At 34.3% G+C, this 24,163-nt stretch overlaps 4 protein-coding genes across 5 annotated transcripts in view; 3 read left to right on the forward strand and 1 right to left on the reverse strand.

The window, feature by feature from the left end:
• LOC127904496 (B-box zinc finger protein 24-like) overlaps window positions 1-24,163 on the forward strand; it is a 61,100-nt gene that overhangs the window by 33,923 nt on the left and 3,014 nt on the right. The window lies entirely within an intron of this gene.
• Window positions 1-24,163, forward strand: part of LOC18106904 (LRR receptor-like serine/threonine-protein kinase FLS2) — a 71,943-nt gene that overhangs the window by 31,254 nt on the left and 16,526 nt on the right. The window lies entirely within an intron of this gene.
• Window positions 1-24,163, reverse strand: part of LOC127903909 (uncharacterized) — a 62,178-nt gene that overhangs the window by 29,793 nt on the left and 8,222 nt on the right. The window lies entirely within an intron of this gene.
• LOC127904495 (cytochrome P450 81C13-like) lies at window positions 15,343-17,288 on the forward strand. Its single transcript, XM_052448426.1, has 2 exons — window positions 15,343-16,305; window positions 16,527-17,288. The coding sequence occupies exons 1-2, from the start codon at window positions 15,364-15,366 to the stop codon at window positions 17,148-17,150; spliced, it is 1,566 nt and encodes a 521-aa protein (XP_052304386.1). The 5' UTR covers window positions 15,343-15,363; the 3' UTR covers window positions 17,151-17,288.

Genomic DNA, 24,163 nt, shown 5'->3' on the forward strand with positions numbered 1-24,163 from the left:
GATAGGTACTTAGTCATGATTTGGTTCAAAACCTGGATTGATGAATTTAACATTGTTAATCATGATGCAAATGAACATAAGATAGATATCCTAAGGACAAGTTCTAATTATTAGGTGAGAATGGGTAGGTTTTCTATCTGGTCTTTAAAAGGGTCCCATATCTGCCCAGTGACGTTCTTCGTAAAGACAGTATGGGGGCGTTGCAAGGAACAGTTAAGGTAAGTATACCCACCATTACCAAGCAGGCACTCAGATATGAGTCGGGTGTTTCACGCATCTGAACCCTGACCAATAGTCATAGGGCAAATCGCTAATCCCCCACCTAACTTAAAGCTTGTGTGTGCTTCTCAAAATCAAAGTATGTGATGCATGTGACAGTTCTATAAGATGCATGAGACAGTTCTATACAAATGCATGAACAATATGCGTAAAAATATTTAAAGCATATAAGCAGATAACAAAAGGAAAAGTATATTAAAAAACACACGAAAAAACAATTCAGACAAAAACAAAGCTTAGTCCACAAAGTCCCCAGTGGAGTCGCCATTCTGTCGCGGGTGCGCGGCGTCGCGGCGAAAATTCCACTTTTTAGAATCTAGGAAGTGTGTATGGTATCTATCTGGCAAATGTGGGGAGACAAGAAAATAGTCTTTTGTTGGTAGGAAAATGGAATGGGAGTCGCCACCTAGTATTTTGGTCACTAGGAACCCTAACTGGTCTCAGAGATTAGGTACGGGGACTGGTTGCGTAAAGGGAAGGTATTAGCACCCCAAATACGCCCTACCTAAGGTAAGCTGCATTGTGTATTTGTCTGATAAAATTCAAGGTCTCGTTGTGTTTCCTAGTTGTTGGTCCGTCTATGGTTCAAGAAAAGTCCTCCTCAATAAGGAGGTCCTTATCTTATCGGGTAAAACCTAATCCTTCTAATGTATATGTATGTCGGTCCGTCTATGGTCCAAGAAAAGTTCTCCTCAATAAGGAGGTCCTTATCTTAAGGGGTAAAACCTAATCCTTCTAACTGTCTATGTATGTTGGTCCGTCTATGGTTCAAGAAAAGTCCTCCTCAATAAGGAGGTCCTTATCTTATCGGGTAAAACCTAACTATTCTAACGTCTATGAAAAACCATATTTTTTATATCAGGAATACGTCTTACGTATAAATTCGTAATCCCAAATACTAAAAGAGGACAAAAAGATTTTTTAGAATTTTTGAAATATTGGCCTAGTTCTCATGGCTTGAATAAACTGGTTATTAAAGCCAAAATGCATGCTAATACATATATTGTTTTGAAATTTTCTTTGTTGTGTAAAAAATATGATGTTATAATATTTATATATATATATTGGAGAGACTATGCCGTATTTAAAACAAAATCATTTTTTAATTATGTATATTTTTTTTTTTTTGACGTTTCGACGCAAATCGGGTATTTTAATACTGGGTTTGTATCCTTACGGTATAAAAATGCAACCCAAATATTAATTCACTTTGATAAAAATATGCAGGAAAAATCAACAATATTTTTAAAGATATTTTGGAAACTTTTTTTCTCGAAAATCTTTGATGTTTTGATGAAAACCGGGTATTTTAATACCGGATTTGTATCTTTACAGTATAAAAATACAAACCGATATTGATCAAAATATAGTAATAAAATTACAACAAAATCCCATATATTTTTTACTAATTTTTGCAGAATTTTCGTAATTTTTCACATATATATATAAGTAATAAAAAAAATATAATATATATAATATATAATATTAAATCGGGCTGGGCCGGCCCAAAACAACTGGGCTGGACTCAGCCCCAAAAGTGTTGGGCCGATCTCGGCCCAAAAAATGGATTGGGCCGATCTCGGCCCAAAAAATGGATTGGGCCGATTTCGGCCCAGATACTATTATACACTTCTGGGCCAGACCCGGCCCAGAAGACTGGGCTGGGCCAGGACCAGCCTGGCCCAGCAACAAACGCTGGCGGGGGGAATTATTTTCCCCCCACCCTTCTGCATGCAGAACGTTATTCGTTCTGCATGCAGGAACGAAAAAAAAGAAAATACAGTAATGAAGGGAGGAGGAAGAATTACCTGGCACGGAGGAGGCGGTGGAGCTTGCTGCGTTTCCGGCGGTGTTGTGGCGTTGCGGTGGAAGCCGGTGGTGGTATCAAGCGGCGCTATAGTCCCAACGGCAGCTCCAAGCAGTGCTGCTACCTCCCCCGGCAGCGACGTTCTTCCCGGCTCCTTGCTGTTTTTTCGTTTTCTATGTTCCCTCGCGGTTTCTAGCTCTCCTTCCTCTCAGTGTTGGGTTTTCGGTGTCTCTCTCCTCTGTTTCGGTTGATTTTCTCTCCTCTTCTCTCTCTTCGGTTTTTTTCTTTCTTCCGGGTCTCCTCCCCTTTTTTTTTTTTTTTTCTTCTGTCTTCTTGGGTCTATTTATAGAGCCAAGAGGCGGGGCTTTTTATGGCTGCACATGGGGGGCAGGGGCTGCGGCGGTTGGTCGGCCATTCGGGTGCAGCTGTCGAGACGTTACTCCCCTGTTTTCTGCATGGCGCGCGGCGGGTGGTCGGCCAGCGGGCGTGGCTGGCGAGGTGCGGCTCCCTCGGTTTTCTGGCAAGGCATGCGGTCAAGAGAGAGGCAGCACACGTGAAGAAGAAAAACCCACCATTTTGCTTTCTTCCCCTGCTGCACGTCCATGGGAGGAAGAAAGAGGAACAGTGTCGTTCAAAACGACACCGTTCCGATCTTCTTCTTTTTTTTTTTTTTTTTTTTTTTGGAATGAAACGGCGTCGTTTTAGGCAAAACGCGCCGTTTCATTTAAGTCCAGCAAGACGCCAAAACGCGTCAATTTGCAAAGCAGCCCTCAATTATCTTCTTTCCTTCAATTGCATCCCTGCCAATTTCGGTCTCCGCCCCTATAGTTGGCCGCGTTTTTCACTTTGGTCCTTGGCCTCTGATTTATGCAATTGAGCCCTTGATTTGACCTAATAAATTCCTAAAAAATATATTTTGGCCCCAGAACTTAAATTTCTTCTAATTAAAACCCAAATTGACTTAAAAATCAATTTTTCTTACAATCAAATCCTCTATAAATTCATTTAAAAATCCAATTAAGTCCATAAACATCCAAATTTGGGCTTTTCTCCTCAAATTTCAAAATTCCCCTCTCAATAGGGCTCTCATCCTTCAAGAATATACTGTCCTAACTCCAATCTTTGTATTTTTAACCTCATTGACCAATTTTCCAACCATTTTCTGAGCACTCCCACCTCTTATTATTTTTTTCTAATTTCTTCCGGCTATATATTTATATTTTTATGGGGGGAACCCAAAAATGGGTTACAACACAAGTTATGTTGTATACGTACAGTTGGTAGACATGTATTTTCTTAATTGATTAATGAGGATTTAAGTTATTGCTAATAAATATTTTATTTGATATAAAATTTGGAAGCTATTAAATTGGAGCAACTTTTGTCTGCTAAAAATGACAATACTTACCTACTAGCCCCGTGTCGTGGCTCGAACTAAATTCTTTGTCTGTCAACTTAAAAAAAATACAAATATTGGTGATGTTTTTTTTAAAAAAAAAATCTGATGCTGACCTCAATTTGATTGATTATCTAATAAAAAATATCTTATACCAAAAGACACAATGAAAACCTTAATACCTAAAATTATAGCTCGAAAATGACAAAGAAAATTCAGGAATTATTAAAATCAAAATAAACACAAATTTAAACATGAATTATTCGATGAAATTTATACACAATCCAACAATTAAATCTAAAATAATAATTGTTTTTATCAGGATTTGATATGTATAACTTTTTCTTAAATTTTTTTTAAAATTTTTATCTGATCTATCTGATCTACACACACAACACATTCCATATCAAAATAGAAGAAGCAATGGTACCTTAATATTCAAATAACTACAAGAATATGTTTGCAGAAAATCGAAACCAAAAAATGTCTTGTATCTTTACTCTTACAATCGATGGAGAAAAGGGCAAGCTTGTATGATGTAGAAGAAAGCACAATAAGGATAACAATACACGTAGAACGATAGATAGTTGGTCGACATAGGTTTATCACAATAAAACCCTAAATAGTAATTTTATTTTTGAAATAAACTCTATTAAGTTCACATTTTTAAGAGATTTAGAATCTTTTAAATAGGTTAGAAATATCAACCTTAACATAAAAATAAAATTATAATCCTAAAGCAAAACAAAAACATATAAAATCTATAATTATATAAATCTAGAAATTATCAAGAAAAAATAACAAAATTAGCTTAAACAACTTCTCTATAACCTAATTTGAGGTCTTCCAGGTGGAAGCTGGGTGGGAGCTGGTACAAGTCTACTGATCTCACTATATAACTAAGCCACAAAAAATCATCCAAAAATATTTGTATTAATTCAATAGTCAAATCAAAAGTTATCATGTTTTATTGCTAGGCTGTTGATTTGACATGACTAGACTTACTTTAAATATATATATACCAGACTATTTATATAATCTGTTAGTAGTATATATACTAGACTATCATTATATTATGAGGTTTTTATTTAATTTATCTTTTAATATTAGGTTGAGTTTTTTCTTTCTTTCGGTTTTTTTTGCCTTTTATTTTTTCTTAAAAAAATCTTTTGTTTTTTTTTTAATTTTATAATTTAATATGGGGTTCTTATTTAATTTTATCTTTTAGTATTGAGTTGATGATAAATTAAATTTTTTATATTTTTTTTATCATATAATAAAATAAAAAAATTAATTCGAGCTAATGTAGTTCATAACCAGGTCATGAGTTTAGCAAGTTAACTAAGATTAACATAACCTTTTTTTTTGTCACTTGAATTTGGCTAGTCGATAAGTTTATGTTGAGAAAACTCCTATGTAATTTAGTTTTAAACTCAGTTTAGATAAGGAGTCGGATTAAGAGGTTTTAAGGCCGCGTTTAATAACTATAAAAAAATAATTTTATGTGTTCTTAACATTTGTTTGATATAATTTATTGTTCAATTTTCTTGCCCAAAGATTTTTTTTTAATTAACATGGGTGTCCAGGCCAGCTTGTGCGCACCTCGACTAATCTCATTGGTCCTAAAATTAACGATCATGTAAGTCTCCAATGATTATCATATTAGCAACCCTATGGTTTGAAAAGACTTAATAAGTCTATTGATTGTTGTTGCACCAGATATCATGTTTGACTTCAAAATTGACTTGATTTATGTTTTAGTGCACCTTAACACCCTCCCACTCTCTATTTTATTTCTTAATAAATTAAAAAATAATTACTCTAGTTTTTATAAGAATCTGAAATCCTGCCCTTGCTCCTAAAAAAACTAAAAAGAAAAGAAAAGAAAAAGGCTCAGGTGATGATCCTGATCATCGACCAAGAACCTGTCATTTGAAACCAGACGATGACAGATACGAGAAAGTACAAAAGATTAAAAAGAAAAACCAATATTATACCCTAACTATTTTTCCGAAAATGTATGGTCTCTGGCTAATTAAGATTTGAGTGTGGGCATTTTGGGTTGAGGAAGGGAACCTACAGGCTACAGGATTTCACTCGGAGGGAGTTCAAGGACTCGATCAGAAAGATAAAATGGGCTGACTGGAGCAGAAAAGGGAAAAGAATCTCCTCAAAACGCTACCCATCTGACCAGTAGGTTTTTTCCAAGAAATTAACAGCTCAGTCCGGCAAGCTATGGCCCGCAACAGATGGTCAGTAAGCTTCTTTCTTCGTGTTCAATCTATGACGATCCATAGGATGCCAATTACCGTACGTGATCAGTGGGAAGAGTTTTTATGCTGCTCAAGAGTCCTGAACTCGGGATTATAGCTGGTGGGTGAATGTGAAGTTGTCTTTGATGCAGCTGGCAAGTCCAAATGCGCACTTGGTAGAAGAGTCCGATGTGTCATTGATGAGACCCTTCGTTCGTATCCTCTCCATCACCACTTTTGCTGCCTCATGCTCCTCCTGGAGACTGTATCCATGTTTTTAACCCACGGATAAGAGGATTCTTTGCAATCAACTTTAAATCCTAGATAATATTGCTTATCAAGGAAAAAAAACATACACCATTAATAATTACTTTGTGGCTGGTAGCTTGGACTGATGGATGGATATATAATGACTTCTGGGTTGGAATGGTTGGTAGAGATGGAACAGTGCTCATGTTGGTGTTGAAACCATAATGTAAATGATTTTGAATACCATAATAAATACAAAGAAATTTTGAGAGTGTTTGAAAACGCGGCCAGCCCGTGTTTTTAAAAAAATTAATTTTTTTTTATTTTCTTAAAAATTATTTTTTTTATGTTTTGGATCGTTTTAATGCGTTGATCTCAAAAATAATATTTTTTTAAAAAAAAAATATCATTTGATGTATTTTAACATGAAAAATATTTTAAAAAGCAACCGCAATCACACTCTCAAACAAACCCTTAGATGAAGGAATGTATCTTTTCTCTTGTTGGTTTCTTATAATTTAAATTGTCGGACGGATGGGACATTAAGCAATCATATAATTATCACTAAATGATATGATACTAATCAGTCCTTAATTGTTAAACTCATATAATTATCACTTTGATCAACCATAAATTATGTCTATTTTATAATTTATTTTCTAACAGGAGTTAATTATCAAGATTTATTTTTCAATTAATTAAGGTATTTTCCCCCCTCACTTGTAGCTTGAAGTACTCTGAACTCTAGTGGCTAAAGAAGGAATACACCATCCTAACTATTACACCAATACCTCAAGTAAACTATTCAAGGAATTTGATTACTTTTTCATTATAATTTAATTTCTCCTTCTAATCTATTGTAATTACTTTATTTAACTATATATTGCTTTGGTGTTCGGAATCCATCCTTGTTTTCTACATAAATTTTTCACTCTCAGAAGATGAAGACAATTTCAATTCCTAAAGGTGGGGCAGAGCTAGAGAAATGGAGAAGATGCATGGAGGAACAACTTTAAATCCTAGATATTGCTTATCAAGGAATAAAACATACACCAGTAATTACTTTGTGGCTGGCAGCTTGGACTGATGGATGGATACTGGATATATAGTGACTGCTTGGTTGGAGTGGTTGATAGAGATGAACAGTGCTCGTTTGGGTCATTTGTTATTACTAGTCGGTGTTGAAACCATATTACAAAATGATTTTGAATAACATAATAAATACGAAGAACACTTAAGATGTAGGAGTGTGATGAATTTATGAAATGAGAAGCAATGTATATGACTCTTCGCTGTTTTATCTGGTACAAGTTATGTTGTATACGTACAGTTGGTAGACATGTATTTTCTTAATTGATTAATGAGGATTTAAGTTATTGCTAATAAATATTTTATTTAATATAAAATTTGGAAGCTATTAAATTGGAGCAACTTTTGTATGCTAAAAATGACAATACTTACCTACTAGCCCGGTGCCGCGCTCCGTTACGGCTCGAACAAAATTCTTTTTTTTTCAACTTAAGAAAAATACAAACATTGTTGATGTTTTTGTTGCGATGTCGTAGTCACACAAATTAATTATCCTGGCTTAAACAAATAAGATAGTATAGAGCAAGCAAGTGATCAATCCCACAAGAAAGATCTAGTTCAAGTCTTTATGCTAGATGATTCAAATTAAGTTGGGAGGTTTAGAGGTTATTTAGGTTATGTTATGGTAAATAGAATAAAACAATCAAGCTAAATTAAAAAAATCTGAAACTTATCAAGAGAAAAACCTTGGTCTCAAGTAAACCTCCACCTACAGAAATCAAAATTGGTTACTGAATCGATATGTCAATTTATATTTTAAATATCTATCTTTCCTTAATATTAGTCAATTAACCTATCCGCACTCTAACCCTAACCATTAAACAACCACAGTGTTTGCACCAGTAATTTAATTTGATAGCAGCCTTAAGAACTAGATAGGTTGATATAGATAACATAACTGTCTGTAGTCTATATTCGATTTAATTGAATGTTTTTCCTAAGATTAAAAACATAGATCTACCATAATTATTAAACCTAGTCGCTTCATAAGTTCAAATATCACAACTCCGGTTTTGATAGCAAACTTAGCAGTAGATTGATTTAGAATAATAATTTAGAGTCCGCTCTAACAATTAAACTAAACAATCATAGGAAATAAGTATAGGAAAACATTCATATTCATCATATAAATTGAAAAGAAAAGATAGAATAGATCTCATGGTTTTTGAATTTGAAGGTTTATGTATCATTTCAACCAAGAAAAATAATTAATAGAACAAGTGAGAACATAATTTCGAGTATAAGAGAAAATGGTAGAGTTTTTCTTCTTTTTTCTAGCTGCCTCCTCTCTTTCTTTCTCTCTTTCTTTTTATTTCCTCATAAACCCTAATCCTCAAATCCCTCCAATCCGTTTATATCCTCTCAAGAAAAATAAAAATAGTCCTTTCCAAAATGAACAATCTACATTTAAGTAAGTTAGATTTGTTTCTTCACAAAACCTATATGCTGGCAAAATTTATAAGTTGTCTTAGCAAAATCATATCTCTCTCATATGAGCTCCTTTTCTGCTGACATTTAGTAGGCTGATATGTCTTTGAGTCAGGATTTCAACAAAATTGATTTTGCATCAAATGTTCTCTAACTCAAGATATTCAAGTTGGAATGGCCGAAGGTCAAAACTGGTAAAATACAAGATTTGTCTTTAAAGGCTGTGATTTCTATCCCCTTTATTTTTTATTTTTCTTGTCATATATGAGGTATGGATGTTAGCTTTCTAATGTCACTGGAATCACTTTATTTTGACCTCTATATCTCAAGTTCTGCATAAAATATCGATCAGATATCAAATTTATCAATATTCAACATAGATTGGAACATAGTCTGAATTTTATCCTCAGTTTACTCCTTTTCGAATCTCATATCTAAAAGTGCCTTCAAAACATAAAATAAAGATTATCAAGACATTTTATATATAAAATATGAACAAAATACTAGGTAAATGTGGGTAAAACTATGAAATAATATGGTTGCATTAGTTTTTTTAAAAAAAAACAATTCTGATGCTAGCCCTGATTTGATTGATTATCTCATATAATAATATTTATTAAAATTATAATTAATTTTGATTAAACTAAAAATAAAAATAATCATGAATGGCATAAGAAAAAAAAAAGAGCTTGCTAATATATAAAAAAATATGATGATCTCGTTCAAAAATAATAGAAAAACAACCTTTTTAATATAATAGAAAAGGGATATTATCTGATAAAAAAACAATTGAAAACCAATGGTATCTAATAAAAAAAATTAAATTATTTTTAAATCAATCTATTTGAATTGACCAAACAGCAAAGTGTAAAATGTAGAGAAAATAAAGAAGAAGAACAAAACAGGCAAGGTGTGTGAGCCTGTGCACGTCGTCTGCTCTTTAACTTAAAAAAAATAGAGTAGCCTCATCCTCCCTTTAATTGTTTTTTAAAAATAGCATAGATAACATGCCGTCTATTGTTCTAGATTCCAAGGACCAAAGAGTTGCCGGAAAATCATGTGAGGACTATTTTGTACCCAAAGATACAATGAAGACCTTAATAAACTCATATGTCCATGAATTTGTCAAAAAAATCCAAATCCAACTCAAGTTTCAAAACTTTCATATCCTAGATTTATTCCCTCAAGCAAGGTGAAGGTCAAAAACACACTTAAATAGAACTTATCTCGTCTAATAAAACTCGTTAATATTAACATCGATGCAAACAACGAATCTTTCTCTCTTCAACCAATCTTTCTCTCTTCAACCTCTTTCATTTCTCAAACCAAATGGGCTGAAAAGAGAAGAAGACGAAGTTTTGGATTAAAAGTGATTTTTTTTAAATCAAAGGGACTATAAATGTATCAATTGAAAAATAGAAGGAGCAAAGTTAACTTTTCACATCTTAGTTTCTCTGCTTTTTCACTTGGAAAGTTATTAAATTCTGCCACCCAGTTTGTCAAGCTAGCACTAGTACGTATCTTTCAGATCCTGATTGATCATGTCTGCAGCAAATCTTCTATATATAGCGACAAGTCAACAAAATCTTATACATGCACGTGCATAATCTCAGCGGACTATATATAAGCGTTTGGAAATGTGATTGTACTGTATTTTTAAAAATTTTAATTTTTTTTAATGAAAATTAATTTTTTTATATATTTTGGATTGTTTTGATGCGCTGATCTCAAAAATAATTTTTAAAAATAAAAAAAATATCATTTTGATATATTTCAGCACGAAAAGTATTTTAAAAAATAACCGCAATCATACTATATTGTACACATCTTTGTCAATTAACAAATCATAAAAATTATTTCACCTAACATTAGTTGCTGTTTTATAACAATATTTTTTTTTTTTTCTGCACTTGGTTTCTTATAATTTAAATTGTCGGATGGGATCCAACATTATGCAATCATATAATTATCACTAAATGATATGATACCAAGTAGTCCTTCATTGTTAAACTCGTGTAATTATCACTGTTAAACTAGGTCTATTAATTTTATAATTATCAAGATTTATTTTTCAATTAATTAAGGTATTTTTTCCCTCACTTGTAGCTTGAAGTGCTTTGAACTCTAGTGGCTAAAGAAGGAATACACCATCCTAACAATTAGATTAATTTTTTCTTCTAATTAATCTATTGTGATTACTTATTTAACTACATATATATTGCTTTGGTGCTTGGAATCCTTATTTTCTACATAACTTTTTCACTCTAAGTTTCTTACAATTTAATAATTTTGTATACCTTATCAAGTGTAATTGTCATTACAATTAATTCGGCATTAATTGTCATTAATTAATCGTTTAAGAATTATTGCATTAATTAAATCATGGCCCATTAATTAACGAATTATTACACATTTGTTCCTTTTTCAATGATAAAACAATATATCCGATCAATTTTTTTTTCTTTTTAATTTTTTGCACGTGAAATAACCTTTCAATCATCCTCGCCATTAATTCCTTAATTTATTAAATTCAAATCTTCAATTTGTCCAGTTTATTTTATTCAATTCTGGTCTTAGGCATCTTCTCACGTGCACTCATGTTCTTTCTAGCATCGCTCTTGAGACCACCTCCAGTCTTCGACTTGGGATCTGGTAGTTGTGGATTCCTACGTTGTCATTATCCAAGGTAATAAGTAAATCTTCGAAGGTAAAGTGCCGGACTGAGAGTCTATTTATGACTTAGTTTTTCATCAGCTATGTCAGTGGATTCGGGATTTCAAACCCACCTTCAGCTACACAGGAAATGATCTAGCTCGAACTGCAGATAGTATTCGCTTTTGGTCTAACAGCAGCATATTAGCAATTGTGTGATTTCAGGCAGTCATTTCTTGTGGGTTTTGGCTTTTGGATGGATGACTTTAGCATCGACTCCATGGCTCACTGATCGAGAGTTTGATTTTGGTGAAGTCTTTGAATGAGCTCATCGAAGATCGGAAGAGTCCAACGGTTGCCCATTGGCCATGCTATTTTTTAATGCAATTCTCGATTACTTTTAAAATAAAATACCAAACACGCTAGGAAAAAAAATCTCTTCCCTTGTCTCGTTCTATCTATTTAAACCTTGTTCTCCATCCACAGCAACCCCACCATGCATGTTAAAATGTTATCGACTCCTACAAACAACTCTCAATTACTTGGCCAATTGTTTCACCTTTATAATTAAAAACTTGATAAAAATTTAGAATTTTTTTATTCAAGTTTCAACCTTCATCAATCCAATAGGCAGTCAAACACATATAATTAATATTTTGGATTGATGTCCAAGTATCGGTTGTTAAACATACACGTTGATCCTTAAAAGCATTCTTTAATTTTTTCCTTCTCAACTAAATAAATTTTCAAACAATCTCTCCAAATCGTCAAACGAGAAGGAACATCAAATCTAGGTTGCATTACTTGACAAATGATTTAAATCCTTGATTTTCAACAAAGTTAAAAGGTAGCTCATCAAGTATAATCATTTTTTCTAGAGCTTTCCTACACTCTTCATAACTATAACCTACCGCCTTAATAATCACCAGATTTTCCTCTCCATTATTACCCCCCTTTATTATAGGCCTAGGTTCTAAGACTAAAGTTTTTTATTTTCGATCAATCACAAAAGGAAATTTTTTTGCATACACCTAGATGACTCCACATGTTACTAATCCCATTAAGTATAGTATGACATGCATAGTCTTTTCCACAATACATACATGCAGCCCTAGGAGCCTTAACATTACCATCTAGTTTCTTAAAGTGGTCCCAAATTTAAAATATTTTTCTTTTATTAAATCTAGAAGCTGGATTACCTTCACTTTCAGTGTTGCTATTTGTACTAGAATTAGCAACTGGAACTGGAATAGGCACAGAATTGGGTTCCAAACTTGAAGGATTTGATTCAATTGATGTAGGATCTTCCCGATTATCTATCTGAAAATAAAAAAAACAACAACATGAATCAACATCTGACTACAATTGACTAATTGAGAATCAATTCATTGCAGAAATACTGTAACCATATATTGATTTTCCATGTTAACCAATAACCATATTAACCAATACCATATACACTTTAATGGACTAGGCAAAAAACAGATTGAATATCAATTCATTGCAGAAATACTGTAACCAGATTGAATAAAGCTATGAACACTGTTAAAATCCATTTTGATAAAGCAAATATATAACTTTTCACCAACCATCATAAGCCATAAATCTAGCCAAACTCTCTTCACCAACCATCATATAACTTTTCCTGACCCGATTCAAAAAACACAGTACCCAATCCTAATTAGCTTATCTGTTTCAAAGTGGAACCCCCTGTTTTTAGTTTCAACCAGCCTAGAACAGAAACGACATAGGACTCTAACCCTTTTTTTATACCCTTGTAATGTGATTCAAAACTCAATCCAATGAGACTAACAAAGTAACAATGTTGCAAATTACATCAAATCAGCAAAGAATAAACAATTAAAGTATTCGTTGAGTGCAGGACAGATAATGCAGACCCCCCTAATCCAAACAGCAAAGACAAACTAATCAAGAACCGTAACAACAGGAAAAAGGATTCTGGCAAAAAAATTGTTCCCTTACCTTGAAAGGGCAAGCCAAAGGCAACAACAACGTAGGTCCTGAAAGCTGAGATGGACCACAAACAACGGCGAAACCTGAGGAAGATAAAAAGAAAACAGAAAATTAAGAGGAGTTAAAAAGGTCCAAGCCTTGGGAAGCCAATGGCAAGAAACGTCAGAGAAGCATCAAAGTTTGAAACAAAAGGTTGAACTTACAAGCACACGAAAATAAACTTTACCTTGCCGTCTTTTCTCTAATAGAGGAGCCCTCTCTTTCTGCTGCAAGTGAAGAGAGAAGCCAAGGGGTTTTGTTCAGGTTTTTGTTCAGCTGCAAGTAGACTAAATGGATGTGGAGATGTGGGTTGTTGACTTATTGTTCGACTAGAGAAGAGACAGATGCAGGGGGCAAGAGCAAGACGCGGGGAGGATGAAAATTAAAGGGGCAAGAGTCAAGATGCAGGGGCAGAGGGCAAGACAGATGCAGAAGGGAGAAGAGGGAGGATGAAAATTGAAGGGCGGCGACTTTAGAATGTCAATTAGGGTTAGGCAGCTTAGTGGTTTACTCTTTAGTTATGTTATTTATACTACCGATTCGGTTCACCGGTTTAAGTGGTCAAACCGGAACCGAACCGAACCGGCAAGATTTTATGGTTTTAAAAATCGGTTTAATCGGTTTTCTATCTCGGTTTGGTTTCCTCGGTTAATTTTTTATTGGTTCTCTTGATTTTTTTAGTTAATCAGTTTTTTAAAACACCCCTAATTCAATCTATAACGATCCATGGGATCATGCCAATTACCGTGATCAGTGGGAAGAGTTTTTATGCTGCTCAAGAGTCCTGAACTCGGTACTATAGCTGGTGGGTGAATGTGAAGTTGTCTTTGATGCAGCTGGCAAGTCCAAATGCGCAGTTGGTACGTAGAAGAGTCCGATGTGTCATTGATGAGACCCTTCGTTCGTATCCTCTCCATCACCACTTTTGCTGCCTCATGCTCCTCCTGGAGACTGTATCCATGTTTTTAACCCACGGATAAGAGGATTCTTTGCAATCAACTTTAAATCCTAGATAATATTGCTTATCAAGGAAAAAAAACATACACCATTAATAATTACTTTGTGGCTGGTAGCTTGGACTGATGGATGGATATATAATGACTTCTGGGTTGGAATGGTTGGTAGAGATGGAACAGTGCTCATGTTGGTGTTGAAACCATAATGTAAATGATTTTGAATACCATAATAAATACAAAGAAATTCTGAGAGTGTTTGAAAACGCGGGCCAACCCGTGTTTTTAAAAAAATTAATTTTTATTTTATTTTCTTAAAAATTATTTTTTTATGTTTTAAATCGTTTTGATGCGTTGATCTCAAAAATATCATTTTGATGTATTTTAACATGAAAAGTATTTTAAAAAGCAACCGCAATCACACTCTCAAACAAACCCTAGATGAAGGAATGTATCTTTTCTCTTGTTGGTTTCTTATAATTTAAATTGTCAGGATGGATGGGACATTAAGCAATCATATAATTATCACTAAATGATATGATACTAATCAGTCCTTAATTGTTAAACTCATATAATTATCACTTTGATCAACCATAAACTATGTCTATAATTTATCAAGATTTATTTTTCAAATAATTGAGGTATTTTTTCCCCTCACTTGTAGCTTGAAGTACTCTGAACTCTAGTGGCTAGAGAAGGAATACACCATCCTAACTATGACACCAATACCTCAAGTAAACTATTCAAGGAATGTGATTACTTTTTCATTATAATTCAATTTTTCCTTCCAATATATAGTAATTACTTTATTTAACTTTATATGCTTTGGTGTTCGGAATCCTTGTCTTCTACATAGTTTTTTCACTCTAAGTTTCTTACAATTTATTAACTTAGTATATACCTTATCAAGTGTAATTGTCATTAATTACAATTCCGGCATTAATTGACATTAATTAATCATTTAAAAATTATTGCATTAGATCATGGCCTATTAATTAACGAATCATCTTCAGGGGCTCGTGGGATTATTTTTTCAGCAATTCTCATTTGATTTCACAATTGAGACCACCTGCCAGTCTTTGAGTTGGAATCTGGCAGTTGTGACTTCTTACTGTCATCGTCAAATGCATCAAGAAAACATTTTTAAAAATATTATTTAGATGTAACCATGTAAAAATTAAAAATCTCTTCCCTTATCTCATATCTATCTATTTAAACCTTGTTCTCCACCCACAGAAACCCACCATGCTTACAAAGAATTTGTTCTTCACCATGAACTACATTTACTACTGCCTTGCTTTCTTCCTCTCTAGCTTTCTTGTATTCAAACTTGTATTCCAACGTTCCCGCAACTTACCACCAAGTCCTTTCGGTTTTCCGATCATAGGCCATCTCCACCTTGTCTCGAAGCCACCAATGCATAAAGTGCTAGCAATTCTTTCAAATAAATGCGGTCCAGTTTTTACTCTTAAATTGGGCAGCAGGAACATTGTTGCTGTTTGTTCTTTATCAGCTGCTGAAGAATGTTACATCAAGAATGATATAGTTTTTGCCAACAGGCCTCAGAGCATATTTGTCCATTATTGGAGCTACAACTACGCTGCCTTTTTATTTGCTCCGTATGGCCATCTCTGGCGGACCCTGAGGCGTTTCTCGGTCACTGAACTGTTTTCTCGAAGCTGCCTTGATCGGTCTGCTGCCATTAGCGAAGAAGTCCGCACCCTTGTCCGCCTGATTCTGTCCAAAGTATCTGATGATGGAGCCAAGAAGGTGGACTTGAACTATTTCTTCACAATCACCTCTCTCAATGTAATTATGAAGATGAATGCTGGAAAGAAGTGGGTGGAAGAGGAGAAAGCTGCCTGTATCGATTCAGGAAAGCAGTGTATTGAGGATGTCCAAAAGATATTCCCTTCAAATCCAGGCACCACCGTGTTGGATTTTTTTCCATTTTTGAAATGGTTTGGGTACAGGGGGGAGGAGGAGAGTGTGATAAAGGTGTACAAAGAGAGGGATGAATTCTTGCAGGGCTTGATAGAAGAGGTGAAACGAAAGGAAACAAGTTCAGTTACAAGTAATCCTGCTGAAGGAGTGAAGGATCAGACAACTGTGATTGGAAGTCTATTGGCCCTCCAAAAATCAGACCCTGAATTGTATACGGATGAAGTTGTCAAGGGTACCATGGCGGTAAGAAACTTACGGGCCCTTCGAAGTTTTACATGTTTTCTAAAGCTCTCTTGAATTTATAAGATTTTTAAAGGTGTTCTTAGAAATAGCCCCTCAAAAACAAAAATTGTACGGTTTGGTCACCCCACTTTCCAAAGTCTGGATTTATCCCTAGTTAAAATTAAGCAAAATTAATAATTGTAATTTTCTTAGACTGAGCATGAATTTTTCATCTTCCGCAGACACTCTATTTGGCAGGAGTAGATACAGTAGATTTCACTACGGAATGGGCAATGACATTTCTCCTGAACCATCCAGAGAGATTAGAGAGGGTGAAAGCAGAGATTGACAGGGAAGTCGGGCATGAGCGCTTGGTACAAGAGTCTGATCTTCCCAAGCTAAGATATGTCCGTTGTGTCGTTAATGAGACCCTTCGTTTGTATCCTCCAGCCCCACTTTTGCTGCCTCACGCACCATCTGAAGACTGCATCGTAGGTGGATACAAGATACCACGAGGCACGATTGTGATGGTGAATGCATGGGCCATACATAGGGATCCCAAGTTGTGGGAAGATCCTGAGAGCTTCAAGCCGGAGAGATTTGAAGGTCTTAATAATGAAGGGGAAAAACAAGGATTCATCCCTTTCGGTATTGGGAGAAGGGCTTGCCCTGGAAATCACATGGCCATGCGCAGAGTGATGTTGGCATTGGCTGCGCTTATTCAGTGCTTTGAATGGGAAAGAGTCGGGAAGGAACTGGTAGATATGAGCATCGTAGATGCTCTTATCTCTGTACAAAAGGCTAAGCCTTTGGAGGCTATTTGTACTCCTCGTCCTTTCACAACTACTCTCATCTCTCCACCCTAATCCCAACTGTGACTTTCTACGGAACCATTTCTATTTGGAATTAAAGTTCCGGGTCAACAGAACTATCTCTAGTTGGAAAGTCTACTTTGCTTTGTAATCCAATCCAGAACTTGTTACTTATTAAACTTATTTGCGAAAGATTAAGTGTATTGGCGATCCACATCAAAAATACTACGAATCTAGAGTAAATATTGAAAAGTCTAATATTAATTAAGTATTTTAAAGATTATAAAAGATATTTTATAATGTTTATATATATTATATGGATTTGATAATGAAAGGTGTGAGAATACCATTATTTAGTGTATTGTATTCCATCAAAACATGTGAATAGTATCCCCTCTTCTGTTTTGTTATTGTTTTTGCAATAAATTTGATATTAGATCTTGAGAGTAGATATGGCTTCTAACAATGCTCAGTTTTATATTCCGCATCTTACAAAACAAAACTATGATATGTGATGTATTCAATACAAACATTGAGATAATCGAGGAAAAAGGATAATAAGGTTTTATTTGTCATAACCCAATTTTTGACCCTTTTATTTTAATTATTATTATTATTTTATTTACTGAAAAGGATATAAAAAAAAATGATGAAAAGCAAGTAAAATGAAATAAATGAAGAATGAATTAAAATTTGGGTTAAGGGCAACTTGATTGGAAGTTTTGAGGTTTAATTAAGTTTGGAATTAATTTAATTAATCAAATCAAGGGTTTAATTGAATAATTGATAAGTTTTTAGACTTAATTGAGATTGGAATTAACTTATTCAGGGACTTAATTGAAGAAATATTAAAGTTTGGGGTCGAAATTGCAAAATTAAAATCCAAGGATGAAATTGAAAATGGTGCGAAAGTGCAGGGGTCAATATACAGTTTATCCAGGGGTCTTTCTTACGACAATTTCAAAACCTCAGGGGCCAAAACATAAATGGCCTTTTAACATTCGAACGGCGTCGTTTCAAAAAAAAAAAAAAGGAACCGCTCGTCTTCTTCCGCTCGCCAAGCCAGAGAAACGGACGCCCCTGCCATCACTGCTCCTGCAATAACGGTCTTGGGGTCTTCATTGCCAAGAAAAACGCATGCCATTCTCCGACTATAAAAGCAGGAGAAGGGATGCGCACCGGAGGGGGAGAAAGAGGAGATCCGAGGGCAAGAAAAAAAGAAAAAGAACCCAGGAAAGAAAGGGCAGAACCGAAAAGCCACTGGGGACCCAGAACAAAGAAGAGAAAAAAAGACCAGACTTTCGTTCCTCTGTTTCTTCTCAAGGAAACATAGGAGGTTAAAGAAAAAAAAGCAACGAACAGGGGGCAAAACAAAGGGAAAGAAAAAGGCGGGCATCACCGAAATGCCCCTGGAGAAACACAGAACCGGGGGAAGAATAGAAAAAACTTTCGTTCCTCTGTTTCTTCTCAAAGAAACAGAGGAGGCCACGGAGAGAGACCACGAGCAGCGGAGGAAGAAAGCAGCTAGCCCACCAGTCCTCCATCACGTTTCCGTTTCTCTGCTTCCAGAGAGGAAGTAACACCGGGAACACAACAAGACGCAAGAACAGAAACTGTACAGAGGGGAGCAAGTTTTCTGCCCCTGTTTCTTCTCACAGAAACAGAGGCATTCGTGCCTCACGATCGTGAGGCACGAACGCGTGAAGAAAGGCCATTCTCTGGCCACAGCGGGGAATCACGGAACCAAGGACATACAGAGAGCAGAGAGAACCCGAAGAAAAACCAGGGGAAGGAGACTAGACAGAGAAAGAAAAACAGATATAGAGAGAGAGAGGGAGAGACTTCTGAGAGCAAAAGAAAGCAAGAGATAAAGAGAAAGAAGGGAGAGAACGTCGTCCGGTCAGCCCTCCATCACCGTCATCCTCATCTCCCAGTGCAGCGCCAGCGTTAGAAAGGAGAGAACGTCGCCCGGCCAGCCCTCCATCACCGCCATCCTCATCTTCAAGGCGCCAGGTAAGTTGCTCTTTCCTTCCATTTATTTTAATTACATGCTCCTGTAGAAAAACTAAAAAATGGCCAGCCGGGTCAAGCCTGTGACCCGGCTAGGCCTGCTGGGTCCAGCCCAGCCACATGGGTTGCGCTGGGCCCAGCCCAAAAACAAAATAAATAAAAAATAAAAAACAGAAAAACAGAAAAATAAAAAAAGGGTAGAAAAATAAAAAATGTGTATACATGAATAAAAATAATGTAAATTTATTGGTTTATTCACTGACGTTAGAGTCAGGAATAAATATACCGGTTTAAATTTATATTATTTTTATTCGTCGTATTTTATTTTATTTAGCTACAAAAAAATAAAAAATATATGTGCATGCATAAAATAGATTTATTTTTATTTATTTATTCACTGGCGCTAGAGTAGGGAATAAAAAATATTGATCTAATTTTTCTTCGTAGCTACGAATTTTTACCAACGCCAGAGTTGGAATTATTCGAGCTCGAATATTCATTGGCGCCAGAGTCAGGAATATTATAAACAAATCATCATAGTATAAGCGAATAAATGTTTAGCAATTGAAGACAAAACCAGCAATGCAGTCTGCCTTAGGCAGAATGTTTAAGGGGTGATAACATCTTCCCTTTTACGTAACCAGTCCCGAACCATAGAATCTCTGTTGACCAGTTAGGGTTCCTAGTGACCATAATACTAGGTGGCGACTCCTCCAACAAGATATTTTCCTTAAAAGAACAAGATGCTAGAAATTTGTTCTTTTTCCACAATTCAAGGATTATTTTTAGGGCCACCGCGATGTCGGGTGCGATATTATTCATGATTTATCAAGGATTTTGTGAAGCAACTCTTGAGTTGCTGGCACCAACGAAGACATCAAAGGAACCATAGAAAATGCTTAACAAGATTTATAGCGGAGTTGAAAAGATAAAAAAGATATGATTGCAATCAGAGGAGACTTTAAGAAGTTGAGTAAGGAATGCCGAACATTTCCAAAAGATCATCCATGGTTATGGTTTTAATAAAGATGAAGTTATCAAGGAGCAAACTATAAATACTCATTAATTCGAGACCAAAAGATGCATAACATCATTGAGATTTCATATAATGTTTTTTCTGACAGACATGGAGTTCATTTTTTAGGTTTTTCTCACTACATTCTGTATCAATATAACCTGTAAAAGGGAATGGGAAAAAATTAACAAATTTAATCAGAAGATGAAGATAATTTCAATTCCTAGAGGCGGGGCAGAGCTAGAGAAATGGAAAAGATGGATTGCTTATCAAGGAAAAGACATAGACCAGTAATTACTTTGTGGCTGGTAGCTTGGACTGATGGATGGATATATAGTGACTGCTGGGTTGGAGTGGTCGATAGAGATGGAACAGTGCTCGTTTGGGTCATTATAACAATAGCTAAAAGGAATCAGTGTTTTACTGTGGACTGCACTGTGCAGTCCACAGTAAACACTAATTCCTTAGGCGGTTTTTTTTTTTTTTTTTAAGTTGTCTAAGTTTTTTTAGCTATTTTTTTAATGATTTTTGGGATTTTTTTTTTGCTTCTTTCTTTGTTTTTTTTAATTAATTTTTTTCGTTTAGTTTAGTTTGTTAATGTTAAATTTCTTTCTATTTAGTTATTAGACTTTCATGACACATATCCCGAGTTTCACGGGTTAACCTGGTTTCACGGGTGAACCCAGTTAATTCTGGGTTGACCCGTCAATTTTTTTTTTTTATTATTTTCATAAATATTTTTGTTTAATTTAGTTTGTTAATGTTAATTTTTTTTTATTTAGTTATCAGACTTTCATGACACAAATACTGAGTTTAACAGGTTAACATGGTTTGACGAGTTAACCCAGATTTTTTTTCTTTTTAATTAATTTTTTTGTTTAGTTCAGTTTGTTAATGTTCACTTTTTTTTTATTTAGTTACCAGACATTCATGACACGGATCCCGGGTTTAACGGGTTAACTTGGTTTGACGAGTTAACCTGAATTTTATTTTTTTTTGCTTTTTTTTTCTTTTTAATTATTTTTTTCGTTTAGTTTAGTTTGTTAATGTTAAATTTCTTTCTATTTAGTTTTTTTTCTTCTTAGAGGTTTTTTTTCTTTTATTTTTTCTTTTTAATTTTATTTATTTAATTAATTTAGTTTATTAATATTAAATTTTTTTCTAAGTAGTTCTCGGCTGACGCCTTTAGTTTTTTTTTATGCCTTTGACTGTGAACTGCACAGTGCAGTCCACAGTGAAAAGGCTGATGCCTTTTTTTTAATTAATTTTTTTCGTTTAATTTAAATTGATGTTAAATTTTTTTCTATTTAGTTATCAAACTTTCATTACACGGATTCCGGGTTTGACAGGTTAACTTGGTTTGACGAGTTAGCCCAGTTAATTTTGGGTTAACCCATTAATTTGTTTTTTTCTTTTTAATTATCAAACTTTCACGATGCGAATTCAAGGTATGACGGGTTAACCTGGTTTGAAGGGTTAACCCAATTAATTCATCTTTTTTTTCTTTTTTTTCATTAGTTTTTTTCTTCCTGTTGGTTTTTTTTCTTTTTAACTAATCTATTTAATTATCACACTTTTATGATACGACCTTACAGCCAGACCCACGTCCAATGCTATTGGGTCTGGTATTGCAGTCCAGACACTTTTATACTAAAGGTTAACCCAAGTTTAATGTTATTATTAATATTATAAACATTACTCTTGGGTCAGGCGTTGCAACCAAACCTGAGATTCTTGGATATAAATTTGCAAAAAAACCTAACACTTTTAGATCTTGGCTATTTTTAAAATGCAAAAAATAATTAACCCGCGGCATCGCGCGGGGCATGTAACTAGTTGGAGGCTATTTGCACTCCTCGTCCTTTCACAACTACTCTCATCTCTCCACCCTAATCCCAACTATGTACTAAGACTGTGACTTTCTGCGGAACCATTTCTATTTGGAATTAAAGTTCCAAGTGTACTTTGCTTTGTAATGCAATCCAGAACTATCTCTGTTTGGAAATAAAGTTCTAAGTGTACTTTAATTTGTAAATCAATCCGCCATTGACGAGGTGCAAGTTCAATTCTTTCAAGTTTATTTTCAAGTCCTTTTGGTTTTCCAATCATAGGCCATCTCCATCTTGTCTCACCAGAGCACAAAGTTTTAGCAATTCTTTCAAATAAATGCCGTCCGGTTTTTATTTTGAAGTGTAATGGTATTGTTTTTTAAAGTATTTTTTATTTTAAAAAATATTAAAATAATATTTTTATTATTTTTAAATTTATTTTTAACACAAGTAAATCAAAACGATTTAAAAATAAAAAAAAAATTAAATATTTTTTATCACAAAAACCATCATACTATATAAATTAGACAGCACGAAAAGTGTTGTTGTGTGTTCTTTATCAGCTGTACAAGAATGTTTCATGAAGAATGATATAGTGTTTGTCGCCTCGGAGAACATTTGTCATAATCGGAGCTACAACTAGGCTGTCTTTTCTGTTTTCTCTCTATGATCATCTTCGGTGAACCCTCAGGCACTTTACGGTGACCGAACTGTTATCTCGAGGCCGCCTCGAAAGGTCTACTGCCATTAGTGAAGAAGTGAGCACCGTTCTCCGCCTAATCCTCGACAGGCCCAACTATAGGAAGAAGAAGGGAGAGAAGGAGGAGGATAAAATATCCAACCACCCAGGAAGAAAGAGAGCTGTCCAGCTAGGTCAAATGCTTCTTGTTGAGACAAGCAAGGTAGGCATTAAAGGTTCTTGCTAGAAGGGAGCTAACTTAGAGTGCTCTTTAAGGCGATCTTGATGAGGCTTTGATGGTTTCTACATGAACATAAATTAGGGTTTACGTGAACATGATAGGTTTGAGAGACAATATTATAATGATGAATCGAGAAAAGCAAGCATAAAAGCAAATAATTAATTATATAAATGGAAAGTTTAGTCATCTCGATTTCTTGCATAGAAAAAAAAATTCATCACATCTATTCGTTGGAAATCCTTATTTACCTTAATTTTTAAATGAAATAAGTTTCTTAAATTTAAAATCTCTTAATTTTTAAATTTAGCATTTTCGGTATTATGATAGCGGTTGTTTTTCAAAGTGTTTTTCGCTCGAAAATACATTTTTCTTTTAAAAAAATTATTTTAAATATCAGTACATCAAAGCGATTTAGAAACACAAAAATTATTTTTAATTTTTTGCAAAAACATTTTCCAACTACAAAAACAAACAGGGTTAATATCTAATTAATTTTGCTAATCTTTTTTAAAAAACTATAATTAAGAAATCAACCCTTCCATTCACTTGTAATAAAAAGGGTTTCCAAATAATGTCAAAATAAAAATTAAGAAAATAGAAAGCATAAGAAATATAAATTCAAATCTTTACTTATAATTTTATATCTAGGACCGTTTTGGAATAAACTTTAATACCTCTAATACAGGGAAATATATATGAGATATGTCTCACTGTCCTCGCTGTTTTTTTATTTTTTATTTTATAATAATAACTAAACTCTACCTTAGAGATAGTAAATAGAAATGACATCTTTTTTATATTTTTTATTTTAAAAATACAAAAATTACCCCCAAACTATAATAAAAACATATTTATTTTATATATATATATATATAATTAGATATCTTCTATATCTATTTTCTGTTACATGATATTAACTATACGCAACCGAAGAGAAAATTTTATGTGTGTTATTTATAACAAAAGACAAAAGTTGTTGTGATGAGCTGGAAAAAGAGCTTAAAATGGAAGAAGAACCCACGAGGCTTTTGTTGGAGCAAAGCAGCAGCTGGACGAATTGTCTACTTTACGTGCACTGGAGGCGCGTGCAAAACAGTCCCCACTGGAATGGCGGCAACCTATAGCAAGCAGCCGTCCCCGGAGATGCCTCCAAATCACGTGATATTGATTTTCAATCCATCAAAAGAAAAACTAAGGGGAAACTTCGTTTTCATCCTTCATGTATTAGCTGATTTTCAATTAAATCCTGAGATAATTCATTTTATCAATTTTATTTCTTCTGTAGTAGAATTT

The sequence above is a fragment of the Populus trichocarpa genome, chromosome 17, assembly GCF_000002775.5.
Source record: "Populus trichocarpa isolate Nisqually-1 chromosome 17, P.trichocarpa_v4.1, whole genome shotgun sequence".
Classification (NCBI taxonomy): domain Eukaryota; kingdom Viridiplantae; phylum Streptophyta; class Magnoliopsida; order Malpighiales; family Salicaceae; genus Populus; species Populus trichocarpa.